We start from the raw sequence: 18,493 nt of genomic DNA on the forward strand, positions 1-18,493 counted from the left end.
AAATACATTAATCTTTGAGGTAAATATAAAAAAAATGGCTTACAATAATGACGGCTTTTATTTAAGGTCTAAAAAGTTACAAAAAAGCCATATTAAAGCCTTTCAAAACTAATTTCTTTTTCTGGGCTATTCACTCTAATGACGAATACATAAATAGTAAATATCTGTTAATGTCGAAATATTGCCAAATAAAATAGGCGATTTTTTTTCACTGATGGTCTGATGACATGATGCAACTAATTAAATTTTCGCTATTCAATCACACACTCACGATTGCAACCGAAATTGAATTGATCTGCCCCCTAGACAAGTGGCAAAATCTGATATTCTATTCGGACGGATTCGATTTTCGAAAAGTGTGACTAGTCTACTAATAGACCCACTGATCGCGTTCAAAGCACTTGTGCGGCGCTATACTCGTCACGACATGCAACGAGACAATGCGCCAACTATCCGGCCGCCGGATATCCGGTATCCGGTATTCGGCCAAACAACTATCCGTTTCATCTCTAATCGTTATACGTGGAATGCCTACATGTTCGAGTTTCTGTTTATTTGCTGTACTGTGAATTTGCTCGTAATATTTTTTCAGGAAGATATGATTGCTTCTGTTATGAATTATTCTCGCGAATATCAATAAATCGATCAGATCATAATTATTTTATCCATAGCACGAGTTATAAAAACAACCCTTTCTTTTAATACGGACATCATAATAATCATACGTTATAAATAAGTAACACAAATCAAGAAGAGTAACGAGAAGTCCAAAATCTTCGTCAAAAAAGAAACAAAGGTTAATTAATTAAGGACCTTTTTAAGAATCAAATTACAATAATAATATCATTAAAACATTTTAATAAATGACAGCTAATCACATGCCAATCAAATCTGGCATGGAATGCGCTCATGCATTCCTTTCTGGCATCTGCGTTTATCCATATAAGGGTATCCAGGTCATTTCTCCATCTATGCGCGGGTCAAGTTTACGTCCAACCGACAATATCATAAAACTTCTGCGCATATGCCCACACCTTATCTCTAAATGTGCTATAACTTTATTTATAGATCGGTAATTTCTTTGAAAGCTATAATGTGAAAATTGATTGACTGCTTTAAGATTGCAGGAGTCCATTCATCTTTCTATTTATCAGGTTCAATGTAGTTATTGATCACTAGGAAAACAGAAAACTTGTCTTTATAGAAAAAAAACATGCCGATTGCAAGTAATAGATGGGTGTAGAGTTCAATTTCAAGGTTTTTTTTTTATTTACAAAACCATTTACATTTTCCTCCTTTGGGGCACCAAACTACATCTATGTACTCGTATGTTTCAAGACTTTGAACTTCAAGTCTATTCAACTTGTTTCTGAGAAAATTGTCTGTGACCCACGTTCAGCCAGACATGTAATGTGATCTTATAGTAATGGGTTCCATTTTTTTTTATCTTTACAGAACCATAACAACGTGTTTAAGTCAGCGATGTCATAAATCTCTTACACTTGGCTATATGAACGTCATCACATCACATTTTTCTAAAAACACATTCAAGGTTTTACGACACGTGTTTTGGTAGATATCCCACGTTAAGAAAATAAATATTAGTATAAAAAATATTTAGCCACTAAATTAAGGTTAGATGTGATAGTTAAATTTTAAATGGCACTTAAAATATCCGGTACACATATTTAAACGTTCAAATGAAATCATCCCGCGGCAGGTCTATGTATAATTTAATATCTGAAGCGCGGCAATAAATCTTGGTCGCATTAAACCGCAATCACAAGTAGATCCCGAAAGCTGCGCAGCCGGTAAATAAACACGGGAGTTTTAACTGAATTCTGGCATTAATTACTTTGAGCATCAGTTGGATGGCGTTTTATAACTCGGTGTTTATCCAGCAACAGATCCCGAGCCAGGGAACCAGCCATAACGGCGAGCAGCGTCTTAATCCATCGAAGTGTTTGCTCAAGACTTATCTGGAATTAAATCCTACTCCTATAAATCCCTTCGACGCGCAAAATCTGGATGTTTGAGTTGGAGATTACGTAAAAACTGGAATTGGGTCCTCAAAAAACTCATTGTTGTATAACAATATTAGTTTATCTTGTTCCATAAGTAATCTAGTAAGAGTAACGTAAAACAAAATTATTTTAACCACTCCCAGTTATGCTGTAGACTGAATGCGAAAATGGGAGAGCTAAATAATGGAATTATTTGAAACTAAAATATAAATTAACAAAGCAAATCGCCCATTTGCGACGACACTGTGACATCTCGACATATACGATTTTTTGTTTTACCGAAATTCTGAACCGCGATCTTGCGTTCTTTTATCTCCAAAAACAGGGTAATTGTTACTCCAAAAACAACAATACTATGAGAGAAAGAGACAAAATATTACGTTATAGCGCTGGCTCGTTCGACGATCTAGTTGGATTCGACACTGTGACAGTTCAGTTGCCACCTGCGCTTTGAGATGTGAGGTGCTCTTCGTTTTTAAGAAAAACGTGACATCTCGAGGATACCGCGGTATTGATGACAAAGGTAAGTTTTTAAAATATTTTTATTTTATACGACAATGTGGCATGTCATACTTATCACATTGTTCTTCTAAAACAAAAAGCAAAGTAAAAAAGAAATTATTTATATGTCACGTTATTCTTGTAAGAAAATCCAAGTATCATCGGGACATCTTAACTAGTAACGTTGTAGATGATGAAAATTTTTCCTATATTGAAAATATGTTGTAGGTCATTTGTTGATGTTCTGTTATTGCAGAATGCATGTTATTGAAATTGAATGGTATATCTACTTGTCACGTTGTATACGCTAAACAGTAATACTAAACTCCAGATATCATTACAGATGGGGACTAGCAATGCGAAAAAGCAAAGGTTAATAATTGTGGCGATGCACTGCCTGAAGGAATTCCACAACCTAAATCGACAACATGACTAACAGCGCTATGAGAGCGCTGTGAAAGGGTCTCTTTGAGCTACAATAACGTCGGAACTAATACGAGTAGATGTAGACTGATAAACATACATTCGTTTTGAAGAATAGTTCAAATACTAGTAATACAGTGCAAATAAAACATACTTATACGACTGTCTGTTTTTACAGACACAACAAGTAAAATATTTTATATTATCATACGATAGCCTTAGATTAGCTTAATTTAAGACGATAGCTAACAAAATTATCTATTAGTAGAAGTATGCTAGAATAGCAAAGCGTTGGATGACCCCAGGTATTTATTTATTTGTTATTATGTAATTATTCAATGTTACTTAGATGTATTGGCTATGTTTTGCTGTCTACAAAGGTATTTTAATGTTTTAATATAATTACAGATCATCAGCAATTGATGGAATGTTATCGCTTATTGCCCAAATATACTTTGGCGGGCGCAACATTGTTTTGTTATAATAATATTTCAGAAAAACTACGCCAATAAAATGGCTACATTATTTATAAATAGTGGTTGTTATTTTTCACTCTTAATACATTCTTTAAATATATTTTATACATTTAATTTTAATTAAGTATAAAAAATTAAAACACCCTAAAAGGTACCAAAATGTCGCTTTTTTGCCTTTTTATTCGCCGGGGACGGTGATTTTTGCGTTGATAATTTTAGAATTAAATTGTCATAACTAGTCTGTTATAAAATATCTATTTACGAACCTAGTAGGTACCTACCTACCTACAATTTTTTCTTCTGCATACATACATACTTAGTACAGTTTTTCTTACTGTGCTTTTTTTTTGTAGTAGTTTACGAGATTTTACTTTTGAGAGTTTTTCGTTTATTTTGATAAGCATTATTTTTAAGAGTAAGAAAACTTAATGTGAGCTTAAATATTGTATGTATGCAAATGTCTGTCTACTTAGATAATATTTTTATTACTTATAAACTTAAAATGACTTAAAAATAAAAATTACTAATGACAAAAGCTGTTTACAAAATAAAAAATACTTCACCCCCAGCGCCGCAGTCAGGAATGGTGCCCAAAAGGCTGGCAGCATTGCCACGTTGAATGGCCAGGCTAATTCTCTGACCGAAATAGCTGCCAGCTAGCCTTTTGATCACCGGTCACCTCGGTAAGCCTCTTTGCCAATTCCTTATATAAGTGCAATTTAACATAGCAAAGCGAAATATTCGCCTGTTCCAATAATTACCTCATTTTTACTGATTGTAATGTTATTAAAATAAAAAAAATAATTTCGAGATCAACGTTTTATCTAAATAATGACTTATATAAATATATTTTTTTACATCATCTTCAACGTGACAACTGAACTTACCATCTTCAAAATATTATTTTTTACTAGAACAACGTGATAAGTGGTCTCTTTTTTTTTCAATCGCTATAATTTCATCAATTTAGACGCAAATTTATGTCCTACTATAAATATTTAAATTCATTAATAGTTAATCTTTAAACGTTTCATACACAATTAGGTAATCCTAACCTTCTTTTAAGAGTTATGGTCATTCAAAAGTTAAAAAGTCGTTTTCTGTAAAACCACTGTTTTTGATATATCACAGTGTCGTCGCAAATGGACGAAATGTCCCTGACCGGAAGTAACCAACCAACCAAGGATAATGCATAATATTTTCTTTACAGAAAGAATTGTAAAGAGACATTTCCTTTTGCATGCATTGTTTTGTTATGCAAACTTTTGCACAAGAGTCAGTTAGGTTATATTTTGTATTTAAACCCCAATCAAAATCTTTCATAGAATTTAAGATATACGCAAAGAAAGAGGCCTTCAGATTCACTTTCGCTGGCGAATTTATGAAAAGAACAAAACCCCATGTCGAGGATATAAAATCCCCTTGAACTCGAGTTGCGGGCTTTAAGGAAAGCCCCTCGTTGTGTTTACACATTTCCAACAAAAAGCTTGATTTATACGTGGCTTCGGACGTAGTTTCAATAGCTTTTAACTTCCACTTTTGCAGAAACGGTTGTTTCTTTATTTCGCCAGAATCATATTTCACTAGACACGAAGCCCTAGTTAGGATGTCTGTGTGTATTTATTAAACACAAAGCAAGTCAAACTTGACCTATAAATCGTTTTTTTTTTCATGGCACTGAATAGAAAACTCGTGTAAATGTATTCTCGGTATTATCTTAAAAAGTATTCTAAGAATATGTCGCAGATAAACATTACAGACTGAGAATATTCATGAAGAAACCCTTATAAGGGTAGCGTACAGACGAAAGCACGTCAAGCTAAACAAAGTGGCGTCTTATCTCATTGCAATACAGGTTATTTTGCAACAATCTGTACTTTAGTTAGTGCTTGTGAAAGCGTCCTCACCTCTGTGTACCGCGTCGAACCTCCCCTCGACCTTGGAGCGCAGCGCCTCCAAGTCGAAGGGCGCCGCGAACCCATGGTCCACGGAGCGGCTTTTAGACCTGTAATACGCAAAACATACATTTTAGATACAGATACAATTCAAATGTAAGACAATCGAATCACATCTGAGGTGACGACGATAAATGGGGGTTTCCTCGTAAAAATGCAAACGTTTTTCCCCATTCGTCACCCCATTAGTAACACTGTTTCAGGTAACGAGTAAAATACTTGAGCACAACAATAGGCACCAAATTCTTTGTGGACATTATTTTTGGTGGTCAAATCAAATCTTGTATTTTGTAACTAAAGAGGCAAAAAGTTACACAACAGAACACCTGCACGATATTATTTACATAAATTAGGTAATCAATATTATTGATAAGTCATGAAAATAATACCGGAGCATTCCACGTTCCACCAGAGCAGTCCAGAATCGAGTATCGACCTGCGGAGATATCGGAACGTTCTGGGTCAATGTACGTATAATTGCCCATTCGTAAAAGAATCGTCCCGAATATCTTTTGTAGGATTGACACAAATAGATCGCCGCGACATTCCTACTCCTGCCAGTGCAGAATTGATTGGGACTACGGGAGCCACTGCTAACGACGCGAAACTGATCGATGGGAGAGTCGGGAAGCTAATACTAGTTGATCCTGGATTGATTACACAAGGGATAGCTACGAAACGAGTCAAGCTTGAAATTCCAGTAGATGAGTGCTTTGAAGAAGTCGCTTGGGAATACGATATCAGGATAGTCTATCTAATACTTGGCCTTTATGAAAGATTTGCTATAAGTACAGACATTCTGTAAATGTGTCAAACCGAAACCGAGCATTTTAGGTTAAATATACGATATGGATTAATAACGTTATCTTTTTTTTTTATCTACAACGAGGAAGCTCTTGGCCTGTATCTCACCTGATGGCAAGCGATGATCAGGCCGAAGGCCAATCTTGATAATACGAGCTTCTGAAAACTTTTTATAATCTCAATAAAGCCTAAGAAAACGTTCCTATAGTAAATCCCTATCGTGGATTGTTTACCTACTAACCCCCAGTTTATATGTCTGCAAACAGATAAACTTTTATTACATACAGTATTAGTATTGCTCTGATTTATATATGTCTATTCTTTTTATGTTTTCTTTTGCATTATCATTTCCTAGACATGTAACTCTAAAAACAAAATAACAGAGCAATTAACAAACAACATTGACTTAAATCAGGGCAATTAATCTACTCAAGTGAACATTTTCGACATAAATACGAGTTTAATATTCATTAAAAAAGCAAAATTCCCAATAAACATTAACATACTTTCAGCAAAACGTGCAGATCCATACATGTAAACGTAAATAATGTGTACTTATATCTGGGGTAAAATGAGTATTTCGAAACTCTGCTCTTTTTTCCCGACGCGCTTCGCAGTTTCAAATATTTTGGCATCAGAAACACAAAATTTACTAATGAATGCTGAAATTTATCGCAAGATCATTGTTATTCTCTGCTATTATTATAACACTGGATTCTTCTAATGACTCGCAAAATGTAAATAGTGTAGCATTTTCTGAAAAATCTGACTTGAAAGAAAAGTTAAAAATGGGACTTTGAGAGACACCTATAGCGCTGACGGTTAAATCGCCAAAGGGTACAGGCGGTACAGTACAGGGGATTGCACAATTGGGTCAATGGTTATCAAGCGTATCGGTTCAGTTACCCTTTTTTCATAGCCTCCGGGAACTGTTCAATGCAATGAATATGAAATAATCACATCAGCTATCAAAGAACAATCCTTTCTAAATTAGCTCGAATTTTTAATTTGATATAAAACGTACCTATCCTTTAATCGGTAAGTATCTGTCCGAACTTGAGGTTTACTCGTTACAGTTATCATTTTAACTTTTGCTTTGTAGGCCGAATAAATTGCATAATCTTTTCTCGTGGACCTTGAAACGTGAGTTATGTGGAGCTTGTAAGACATACAACGACATCCCGAACTCGCCCAACATAAAATATGCACGTGTGATGGATGACGGAACTAAAACATTTTTGTCGTACTTGCAAAGTTACGTCGGTTAAATGACAGGAACTTTCTCTTCGTGCCATGGCCAAGCTATTTTCTTTTCAGAAGCAACAGTAGTATGTATTATATGTAAGTTGTAGATATGCTATCTCGGCGGTATAAAGTTACAGACGATACGTAATCTGAATATCAAGATTCTTAAATCCGAATTATGTTCTATCACATCGAGTAGTTATCGAGTGTATTGTTATTCAGATTTAATATTATAGGTACGCAATGCGAAATATGGTAGCGGAGGTCTTGATCACGCGACGCGGTTGGCAAATGATGACAATAAGTGTTCGATAAGATGCCGTCTGAAAGATTAAAATACTAGTAGGTACCTCTCTATCTAGTTCAAGTACTTATTATGAATTCTATTGACGCGTATATTCGATTCTACCAGAAGACCTACAGACATGAGCGTGACGCAACACGGTATTATGTTTCACAGACTTCTGCAGAACTTATAGGTATGCAAATCCAGACATGAATGGATTGATTTATTAAGGCTGAGCAATGGAAAATAGTGTGATACGTGATCATCCATATAATGATGTTATTGTCTTTCATATGCGTTGTTTGAAAAGGCAAACGTTGCTACACGCGCTTCGGCTACCTTAGAACTAGAACGTGTGGCGATGTAGACGTGTCACAAATGTAACAGATATTAAAATGTTATGCAGATGCATACTTTTCTGTGATATTTCATTCAATGCCTCTGTAGTTTGTGTACAATTTGCAGGTGACACATCGAAATGCAATCAAAAAGCTTACCTAAAACATAATGGGATCTGCTTCAGCTCAGCTTTATTCACGTGCACAAAACATAAGAATGATTTAAAACAAGTAAAGTTACAAACGGAACAATTTAATAAAGGTGTGATGAAGCAGAACCACACATCGCGGACTAGACTTTTTGTTGGCCGATAGTGATGGGGCTGTTAATCAGTATCAACATGTATGGAAGTGCGCACATTGATTTAGTATCGGCCGATTCCTCATACAAAGAAGAAGCCGACTAAAAGTCTGTAGTCTTCGAGGAATCAAAATAAATTTTTAAAAAATGATGTAAAAAGCACACAGCGTACCTCTTGTAAGACTGGTCGATGCTCTCGGCGCTCCTCGACAGCTGCTGCGACGCGCGCCTAGACCTGCATGCAAGAACCACAGTCTAGACAGCGCAAACGCATGCAAACAACTAGGTGAACACAAACAACTTTCTTCGGAATTGTAATGTTAATAGTTGAATGATATTAGAGGCTGGTTGAGGGACGAAAATTGTCTGTGTTCTATGATATTGGCTTTCACATGTTTCGTAAATTGTTATTATAAACTTTATGTCGACGAAGTCGTATTTATATGAAATGAAAACTTTTACTGGAAAATATTTTTGAAACAATATCATTTCGTGAAACTGATCAACATATTTTGATTACAAACAAAAACACATTACGAATCAGTGTGAAAACCTCGATAAACAGTGTATCTGGCAAACCAAAACACAACATGATTAATATAAATAAAAAATATCATAACGGTGTAAAACAGCAAATAAAAATTTGAAATGCCACATCGATTCATGCGATGGGTCAACATTGGAATCATGCAATGCGTAAATAATGAAAATACTCATACAAAATGTAAGACACGTGTTGGTGGGTGTTGCTGGTAATGTTTACGTGCGTTTTCTAAATAACTTTTATTGCAAGGCATGTTCGCAAACAAAAAAAAAACATATTTCAATAGGTTCTATAATTTCTTTGTTGTTACTTACTTCGGGTCATTGTATTTCAATGAATACAATAAGAATAATGCATATTTAATTAAAGGTTTGTAATTGAAAGAATGATTTAATCGCCTACATAAATAAATTGCAGTTTTTAATTTCGCGGAGATAAGATCAAGCGTTCGCGAAAAGATAAAGTCTGGGTACGTGTGTCCTTGCCGAATATTTCGCATGACCTATCGATATAGCAGCTGGGTATTAACAAACTCATCATGTTTACTCGCTCGGTCAATCACGACTCCATAACACTAAAGCTCTTAATCCACTTATACGAACAAAAGCGTATTAACGTTGTTCTAATAATCCCCTTTAGCGATTATGCAACGTCATTTAGCCGGAAACTGTACTAGTTCAAATTCTGTCCAATAAAAAACACCTACTCAATGTCGGAAGTTGTATCCTTTAACTTGTAAACTAGTTTGTCGTAACAGAACTAACATTATTTGCTGTCAAAAATCCGAGCCATGTATTAATTCGACACAAGGACAAATTGCCAAACAAGTCAAAACGACTTCTGCCCGCTTGATAGCAATCTAAGCATTGCTATTATAATTATGACTCAGCACGTTATATTTATTATTATTAATTGGGAAGATCTAAATGTAAATCCGTGAACTTTGACCAAATAATAAAAACTTAAAGACTTCTTATAAAACATATTATACAACCTTTTGGCAAAGAAGTAAAGAGAAATCAAATCATTTATAACCTAAAATAATGTCTTGTTTTACGTCGAATAAAATAATATAACCGAAGATAGTAAGAAAACATTCACCATAATAATATCAGCTCTGTAGAGCGAATAAAAAACAACAAAATCCTTGGAGTAGGTAGGTACTTAGCTTGTTCAATTTATGCGTACCATTATGTAACGCAGAAACCGTTTGAGGGGACGTAAAGGACGCGAACCAGATCGCTCTTAATTAAAGGGCTTAATGTAATCCGCGACCTGGTCTAAGATCCCTAATTACGTGAATTATTAGCGTTAATTTAAAGGACGTCTAAGTTGAAACACTTCAAGTTACATAAAGGCAGTGCAAGCCCCACCCGGAACTGGCCGGGTGTTCTACCCCGGGGGTGGGCATTCTCCCATCAGGGTTGTCGAGCGAACAGATTTTCCCGAACTGTCTCTTTGAATGCTATTCGGGGAAAATTAAACTGTTCCGTTGAATATGAGGATACGTTGAAATGGAGTTTCATTGCAATTTAATTGTACCTGGAAATTGCAATCTCGTAGTTTGTAGCTAACGAAACACGAGGGGCAGCTCAGATGTGATTAATACCACAGAATAATAATTCCGACTGTTCGCAAAATTACTTTTTGGTAACTGTTTGAAGAAAAGCAAAATAGGTAGGGTAAGTGCGCTAGTTTTCGTCCAATTATCGGAGTTGCCAACTTTGTGATGCAAAATGAATATCTTAAAATACCCTTACTCATATGTATCATATGTCATTTTAGTCCTTATATAGTCTACTTTACGTTAATATTATATGACAATAAGTAAATAAGTACCACGGGTTTTTTCATAAAAAATATTTTATGCAAAAGAGGCGATTTCACTAGTTTTCGTCCAAAAAAATCAGTTTTCGTCCTAGTGTACGCTAGTTTTCGACCACTATGTAGAAAAAAGGGTGCAGTTGAATTATTAACTTAAAACCAATTCTACAATACAGTAACTATGGATTGTGGTATATCATTTGAAAGGTTTTCTGTTAGCTTTCAAATGATATCAAAAAGATTTAAATAAGTTTCTTACCTAAATTTAGGAAAATATTGCAATAGGTCGAAGGACAAATGGACGAAAACTAATCTACAGGAATAGCTAATTTTGGTATTCGTCCAACCCCAGAGCTTGCTCATGACGTCATGGGCGAAAACACAACAACGTTTAAAGCTGTTTTTTGTTTTCGTCCACATCTTTTTAACGGTTTTTATGGGTTTATCACTGTTAAAAAGTGGACGTAAACTAAAATGTTTAATGTAATAGCAATAAAGATCATATTGGAAGAAAAAACATTGTATTTTGTAGGTCCATTGAAGTAAAATGATTATTAAAAATATTAACTAGGTGTCAGGGTTTCCGTCCACGTGGACGAAAACCAAAATCTTGCAAAATTTTTATGCTAGTATTAGTCCACTTAATTATCTAAGATTTCTATACAAAAACTTTAATAAACCCTTAAAATAGTGTTTATTATGCTAATAATTAGACATACGTGCCAAAAACATTACGTAAAGTAGCTAAAACAGTAATTAAACATACCATGAAAGTTCCCTACCGGCACGTTTTTTTTCTAACTTGACGACGTTTTCCATTCACCTGTGTGCAGCAGCAACTTCCGTAGATTTTTTGGAGTTATTGCTTGTCAAATTACATTTTCATGCAGGCAGAACTGTTACTTAGATATTATAGATTGTAACAAGTCCAAACTTGCACGGAAAGTTAGGTTTGTATTCTAATTTTCCGTATTTGTTTGTGGCAAGTCGGTCAAATGGACGAAAACAGGAGCTGGACGGAAAACCGGCGCAATTACCCTATATTAACACATCGTGCGTGGAACGAAATCTAGGTGACTAGATTTCTTACGTCATTGTTCCCTAATTTCTAGCATTAAAAAAGTCTCCAGGCTAAAAGAGAATAGGCATTTTCTGAGCATAAAGGCGATCTATCGTTTATCATACCCTTCGAAATATTGTAATTTACAGTGTAATATTTTAATATAATAGATTACCAGAATGCTTAAAAAATTGGCTTAAAAATATCAGAATCATCCGATTCACAATACAGTCAGACGTATCGCTCCAGATACGGGCATAACAAACAAATGTTAAGCTCTTATGCCGTTTTCTTTACTAAAAGTAAAGACGTAGTATATATTTTAGTCATCATCTTCAATCTCATTAGAAATAACAAAAACAGAATCCGCAGCCCTAGAGATGTTTCGCTACTTCTGTTTGTCGTATGTTTGGGGGCCTGCGCCGGCCGCGGGGAGCCGCCCTTGACACTGGGCGGGCGGCTCGCGTATTTACTAACAGCGTATCTGGCAGCGCGAGATTATCGCGTCTAGACTATTGCGTTTAGAAGCGCTTTTAATATTCTATTGGCGTGTTTACTTTAATGACATGCATAAATTGTAACACGCTGTAGACACATTTAGCACGCTTTGTTTTCATATTTCAATTAGCGGTTTAGATAAGTTGAGTGTTCTAATGACACTGCTACAAGTCAATTAGGCATTTATTATATTAGAGTACAATAATAATAAATTACCAAAATCATCTTTAATTGCATTCAGAAAACATGACATACCTAACCGATAAATTGGTATTGTTTAGAGTACAATAATTAATCAAAGTTACTTAAAGTGCATTCAGAAATTATGACATAACCGATAAATTGGTATTGTTGTTTGCTACATTCCCAAGCTAACGTACAACTATCGGATACAGCAGTAAACTAATACGGAATATCCACAACGTATCGGAAACAAGATCCGTAACATCAGATACGGCTGTGACAATGAAGGTATTTTTATCTATCTCTACTTGGAAACCTGGCTTACTATAATATTGATGTTCTTGTTTTTGTCAACTTGAATGGAGCTTGAACATGATAGTTTTATACGAGGCATATCGTATTCACATGGTTTCATTCAACATATCTTACGGGTCAAGTTCATACAATTTACAAAACAATAGAAAATGAATGTTCAAGTCGTAAACTTTAAGGTCTTCCGCAGGAAATTATTTAAATGATACTTCCGAGCCAAGAACTGCAATACTAAGCTATAAAATTATATTAAAACCGGTCGTCATTTAATTTTGATAATACGTTATTCCTTGGATATTACCTTAACTTTTGAGTAAAAGTATGTGTATTGTGTATAAACCTGGTTATTTGCCTAAATAATGGAGCAGGATAAATATTTCACTCATTAACAGTCAAAACATTCCTAAACAAATGTAACTAAGTTTATGTTTCAATCTAGGTATGTATGTTCTTTTGACAATTTCACAGCTTACACGTAATGTTCTTAAATAAATAATGATGCAAAATAGACTAAAAAACGTAAGTCATAGATTACGTAAGATTATAATCGTTGACAGATATACCGGAGAAAAAAAAGCTCAAAACTTGATTCAAAGTCAAGCTTACAGTCAAATCTGTAATGAATTGTGAATTTTATATCTGGACCGATCGCAAGCTTGATTGTACAGTCACGGAATGAAAAGGTTCGTCAGTTTTCAAATTGATTCCTTCAACGAATCGCGAGCACATTTACCTTTTGAAACTATGTTACAGAATAATCTCGAGTTAGAGAAAATAATCTTTAACTGTTCGTCAGTAAAGTTCAAAATTATTCAGATCAAAGTTGTTTGACGATTTATCTTGTCAAGAAGATTAATATGATTGATAAACTAAAACCTTCTTGTTGGTTCAAACTGCCATTATTATTTCTTTTAAATAAAAAAAACTATTGTCAATTGGTCAATGTCATCATTGCATTGCACTGATGGGATAGGAAAATAAACAAGCAAAACCTTATTCGTTAGCAAACGTCATATTTATTTAAATGTTAGCAGCACTGTTTCTTGCACTGTTATGTTGGCAGGTTTGACTCTCATAGTACCTAGTGCAAGCGAAAACCGACACTAAGGTGACGAACCTTTTCATTCCGCGACTGTACATTTATTTTTACTGTACCCATATTTCATTAATGAAAGGATTCAAAGGACACAGAGCCACAATAGAGCTATACGAATCAAAATTCCCATTGAGAAGTAGACTCCGAGTTTCGCAGCTTCAAGTGCATGTTTTGAAAATTCTGCTTTATTTCAGTCTATATTCTGACCACACCATAAAGTCGCGAGCGGGTCAGACGTCGTCACATGGGACCATTTTAGCCGCAGAAAAATATGCTCTATTCTTCAACCTTGTTTCAAGCGCATTAAGTTCAAAATAAACAAATAAAGTAGCACGTAAAGGGTAAGAGCGCCCTATTTGTGAGATTAACCCTACACGTGTAACGTGTGGGCAGGCAGACACTTAAAATGATACATATTAATTAGATATTTTGCGAGGGAACTTAACAGGATAAACATCGTAAGTTCGAGTAACTAAGTTATTTTTAGCATGTAATGTAACATTGTATGTTTTTTCCCATGTGAGAAAAATATCGGTTAACAAAAACATTTGGGTATATCAAATAAAATCAAATAGTACATAATCTAAAGATAATTAAGCTCCGAAAAGCACTAAGAACATACACATAATATGGCGCATAATATTTTAAGTGCTTCTCCGTCTTAATCCAAAAGTATAGATTATTTGAATACTGCTAATAAAGAGCGGAACATAAAAGTATAGTCTTCAATTTTGATAACATAATATTTGCATGTTAATAGAATTTTTAATAAGTTTGTAACAATGTTTTATCAAACCTCATTTAAATGCGCTTATAAAGATGACTGTGTTAATAAATCGTCAAAATAACTTTTTCTGCAAGATTCGAACACAAATTCCGATTGATTGATGAAAGAGAAAGTTGCGGATATAAATTATATCCAAATTGGTCATTCACAGGCAGTAGAAGTAACACAAAAGTGTAATTAATGTGTTTAAATTACCATAATTTAAAAGAACTCGATGAACTTGAAATTCTGCCTCAGTGAGAACGTTTATTACAAATCTATAATTACAAAAATAATCGGAAGTGATGTCGGGTAATATTTAAACGCATCGGAATACAGGAAGTGGCTGGTTGGTGCGCAGGCGCTTATAAGGACGACCGCGTCGTGGAAGTTCCGTCAGTTCGGACGAATCTAACGTGCTTCGCGCATAAGGATATGCGAGTAATTACCTACATGATAAGTAATATCTACTGCATATACTGCAATTTTAACTGGTTAAAATAACTTAAGACTTCCACTAAATGACCTTAACCGTAGAAAATTCTCCTTGATAAAACCCGTCCACTATAAATACAAACTACCTAATTATTATTCTGCCTAAATGTAGTTTACGCCTGTCCAACCTTAAAACGTCATTGATACACAAATTGAGATATGTATGGGACAATTAAGACCGTGGCGTGATACTAAGAAGCAACCAAAGCGAAAGTCCAAGAATACTGTTTATGTGGGTCAAGCGCTCAAACGCGTCGCGAACAAAAACAAAGATCGGTAAGATATTTGCGCGTCACACTCGGCTTGCTCGAGCACGTGGGTGCTGATTCTGTAAATAACGCTGCGCCTGCGCTTACCGCACAACGTATTTTATTGTTGCACAGTACATTAATTAAGTTAATTGCTAAGCAACGATGAAATCGACATCCGAAGAAATTATAAATATTTTAAGTCATGAAACAAAACAGCTGTTAAAAGATAGATTTTTATGTATTCTGCCAATTAACGGAGAGTTATGAACGTATGTGTTGCATTCTCTTACATCTAAGTTGAATAACGGCGCGGAACGCAACAATGCGTGTATATTGCATGAGAATCAGGATAAAAGTTACCTAACAGCAACTGTTGTTACTGCAACTTATTTATGATTTATGTCGTAAATATCACCTGATCGCTGACAACGCAATCGACGCAATACCAGAATGATCTATGATGGATAAAGATAAGTACATTTCTAGATCCGAGGATGTAAAACAACGCCGCTAACTCTAAACTACATATGAGCGAGGTCGTTGGACTATTCGTTGTGATTGTGAAATAATGAAGCAACCTACGCGCGTACGCGCACGTAGGACTAATAAATTATAATAGCGTCGCTACCTTTCGAATGCAAAGAGAAAATGCTCCTTAGATTTCGAAAATACCAATAATGGTTTAATTGGGCCCAGCAGTTAATGTCATGACATTTAAGATACGGATAAGCTGCATAATTTGGCTCAGACACGAGACCGTAATCGCCAATCGACAGCCAGCCAGGTGTTGCCAATTGGCAATGAGGATATTTTTTAGACAGCACGGCGCGGGATCGCCGTCAATGGGAGGCGTGGCGCGGCCGGTTGCTCAATGCTCACCGCCTCTGTCGCATTACAGTCATCCTCAACTCCATCGACTCACCGCGGTGGCACGGTGGCAATCAGAACCAAATAAAACTTTCATGCAATGAATGAGCGTGTAAAATCGATATCGTATCATTTGTTCTACTTTAGTGGCTTGCAACACTAAATATTTCTACTCTTTCATAGTGTTTTGATAGAGCTGAATTTTATCATCGTAATCCAGCTGTCAGAGGTGTTTGTTTACCACTTTATAGTACAACGTGCTCATTTTCGATAACCCACTGACCATCTTTATTGTTCTTGATTGTCGGAGTTCAAGAGCCACGTGTTATCATGAAATCATGATATCATGCTAGATATAATTAAAAGTGATTCTTTAACGTTAACGTGGCTTTGTTTAGAAGGAGGTACATACCTACTGAATAATCAATCATTGTTTATCATATCTGCAATGGGAGCAATTAAATCAATGAGGAAAACGATATAAGATGTAATGTCACAACACAAGGAAGCGTATAGAATGTGGCGTGCAGAGAAATCACACGATGTTACACCGCTAAAGAGGACTATGTACTTGATAGAACATCAGTATCTTTAAGTGGAACGCGTATGTTGAGAAGTGTCCATAATGTTAAGTATCAGTTTCCATAATTAAAATTATATTAATAGCAACCTAATAAGTTATAGCTAATGGAAAATATACTTTATGATAGCTACTCGTACTCAACGTCTTCGGGCACTGATTAGATTAATTCAATAAACCAAATGAAATAGGTATCAGGGACACTTCTATAGAAACATGATGTTATTAAAATATAATAGAATGAGAGAGGTTTGGAGCCCACAGGAACCGCCGGATGATGGTGCGGCCCGCTCTGGGAATAACATCTAATAGCTTGCATTGTCTCCGCTCACAAGATTAATGAACGACAGACGTAGAAATTCATTAAAGATTTGATGCAACATTAAATCATAATTAATCCTAGCGTGGAGGTAAAAACAAACAACTAAGTTTATGCAATCTATAAAGCAAAAGAACTACTAATAACATACTACGGAGTTAGTGTGTCGTAACGTAATACTGTTTTGTATAAATGCATGATAGTAGATCATTCCGCTCAATGTGTTGCATTATTGTAGAGAAGGCTTTGGACGGAACGCACCGCACGTTACACTTTAGCGCACTACTGGTGCAATACAAAATTACACCTATTACGACACCGCTTCACGAAAACCAGATACTCACCTCATTATTTTAAACACAGCTTAATAACAACAGCAATTAACATCATTCTCGCTTGTTTATTTTCCGAAAAAATTGATGCCACTGTGAAATTATGAATTGAATTAACGCGTATGTCGTTCTGAATTAAGATGTTTAAATGTTTTTTTTTTGCTATTAGTCCAGTCAATAAATGCCTTAACGACGGTGTAGAGAGAAATCCGTGGAACACAATTTCTGACCTCGGGACTTTATTTAGCCTAGTTAGGTGGTGAACATAGCAAAAGTCCCCGCCCTTAGCCCTTGAGCCGGCGGGGAGAGGGGGGTTTAAAGGTACCACTTTTCGGTTTTTCGCTTAATCCTCGGAAACTATGCGTCCTAGTGACATGACTACTATGAACCAAAAAAAGCTTATTCAATTTGCTACAGGTGAGACCGTCAAGTTTTTCTATATCTTGTATAGTTTTTGCGGCATCTGCTCTAGAAGGTCTGTAAAATTGGAAATTTTATTGTTGTCTTACATGTTCCTTTCAGGAGAAAATCGACTAAATCAACATTGAGCAAACACTATAGACATGCGGGAGCATGTTAAGCCTAGTTCCATGGAGGGGACTGCACCGTGCGTATATTTAGACGAACCAATTAGAGCCACTTTTGACTCCTCATCATTCAAAAACTACTGTGCATTAACACTTCAAATTTGGCTCATGTATTGAGACTTGCAAGATATACATCAGCTTCAAATTTCATAAATATACCTCAAACGGTTATTTAGGTATTGACGTTCAAAAATCGATATTTAGAGCACTAAAATCTATCTATCACATGTGAAATGTTAAAATTTACTGGTTTTTTATTTGTTCCTTTGTATTTACATAACTACCTTTCTGGATGCCAAATTTGAACCTTCGAGGTCATCTGGAAGTGGTTAGAATTTGGTCTATAGGTCAGACATGTAGATATTTGGACGTCAATATCTAAAGAACCGTTTGAGGCATATTAATGAAATTTGAAACTGATGTATA

The 18,493-nt window shown here is 35.4% G+C and overlaps 1 protein-coding gene across 16 annotated transcripts in view; it reads right to left on the reverse strand.

Annotated features, from left to right (window-relative positions):
- The window catches only part of LOC135083561 (TLD domain-containing protein 2), a 127,166-nt gene that overhangs the window by 47,284 nt on the left and 61,389 nt on the right, over positions 1 to 18,493 (reverse strand). For 10 of the 16 annotated variants that reach the window (XM_063978361.1, XM_063978332.1, XM_063978338.1 and 7 more), the window contains 2 exons: positions 8,526 to 8,588; positions 5,332 to 5,429 (listed from right to left, as the gene is read on the reverse strand). In XM_063978361.1, the coding sequence (XP_063834431.1) occupies positions 5,332 to 5,429; positions 8,526 to 8,588 (161 nt within the window). The remainder of the gene's footprint in view (positions 1 to 5,331; positions 5,430 to 8,525; positions 8,589 to 18,493) is intronic. The other 6 variants (XM_063978375.1, XM_063978439.1, XM_063978345.1 and 3 more) reach the window with 1 other exon arrangement.

This window comes from Ostrinia nubilalis, chromosome 2, assembly GCF_963855985.1.
Source record: "Ostrinia nubilalis chromosome 2, ilOstNubi1.1, whole genome shotgun sequence".
Taxonomy (NCBI): Eukaryota; Metazoa; Arthropoda; class Insecta; order Lepidoptera; family Crambidae; genus Ostrinia; species Ostrinia nubilalis.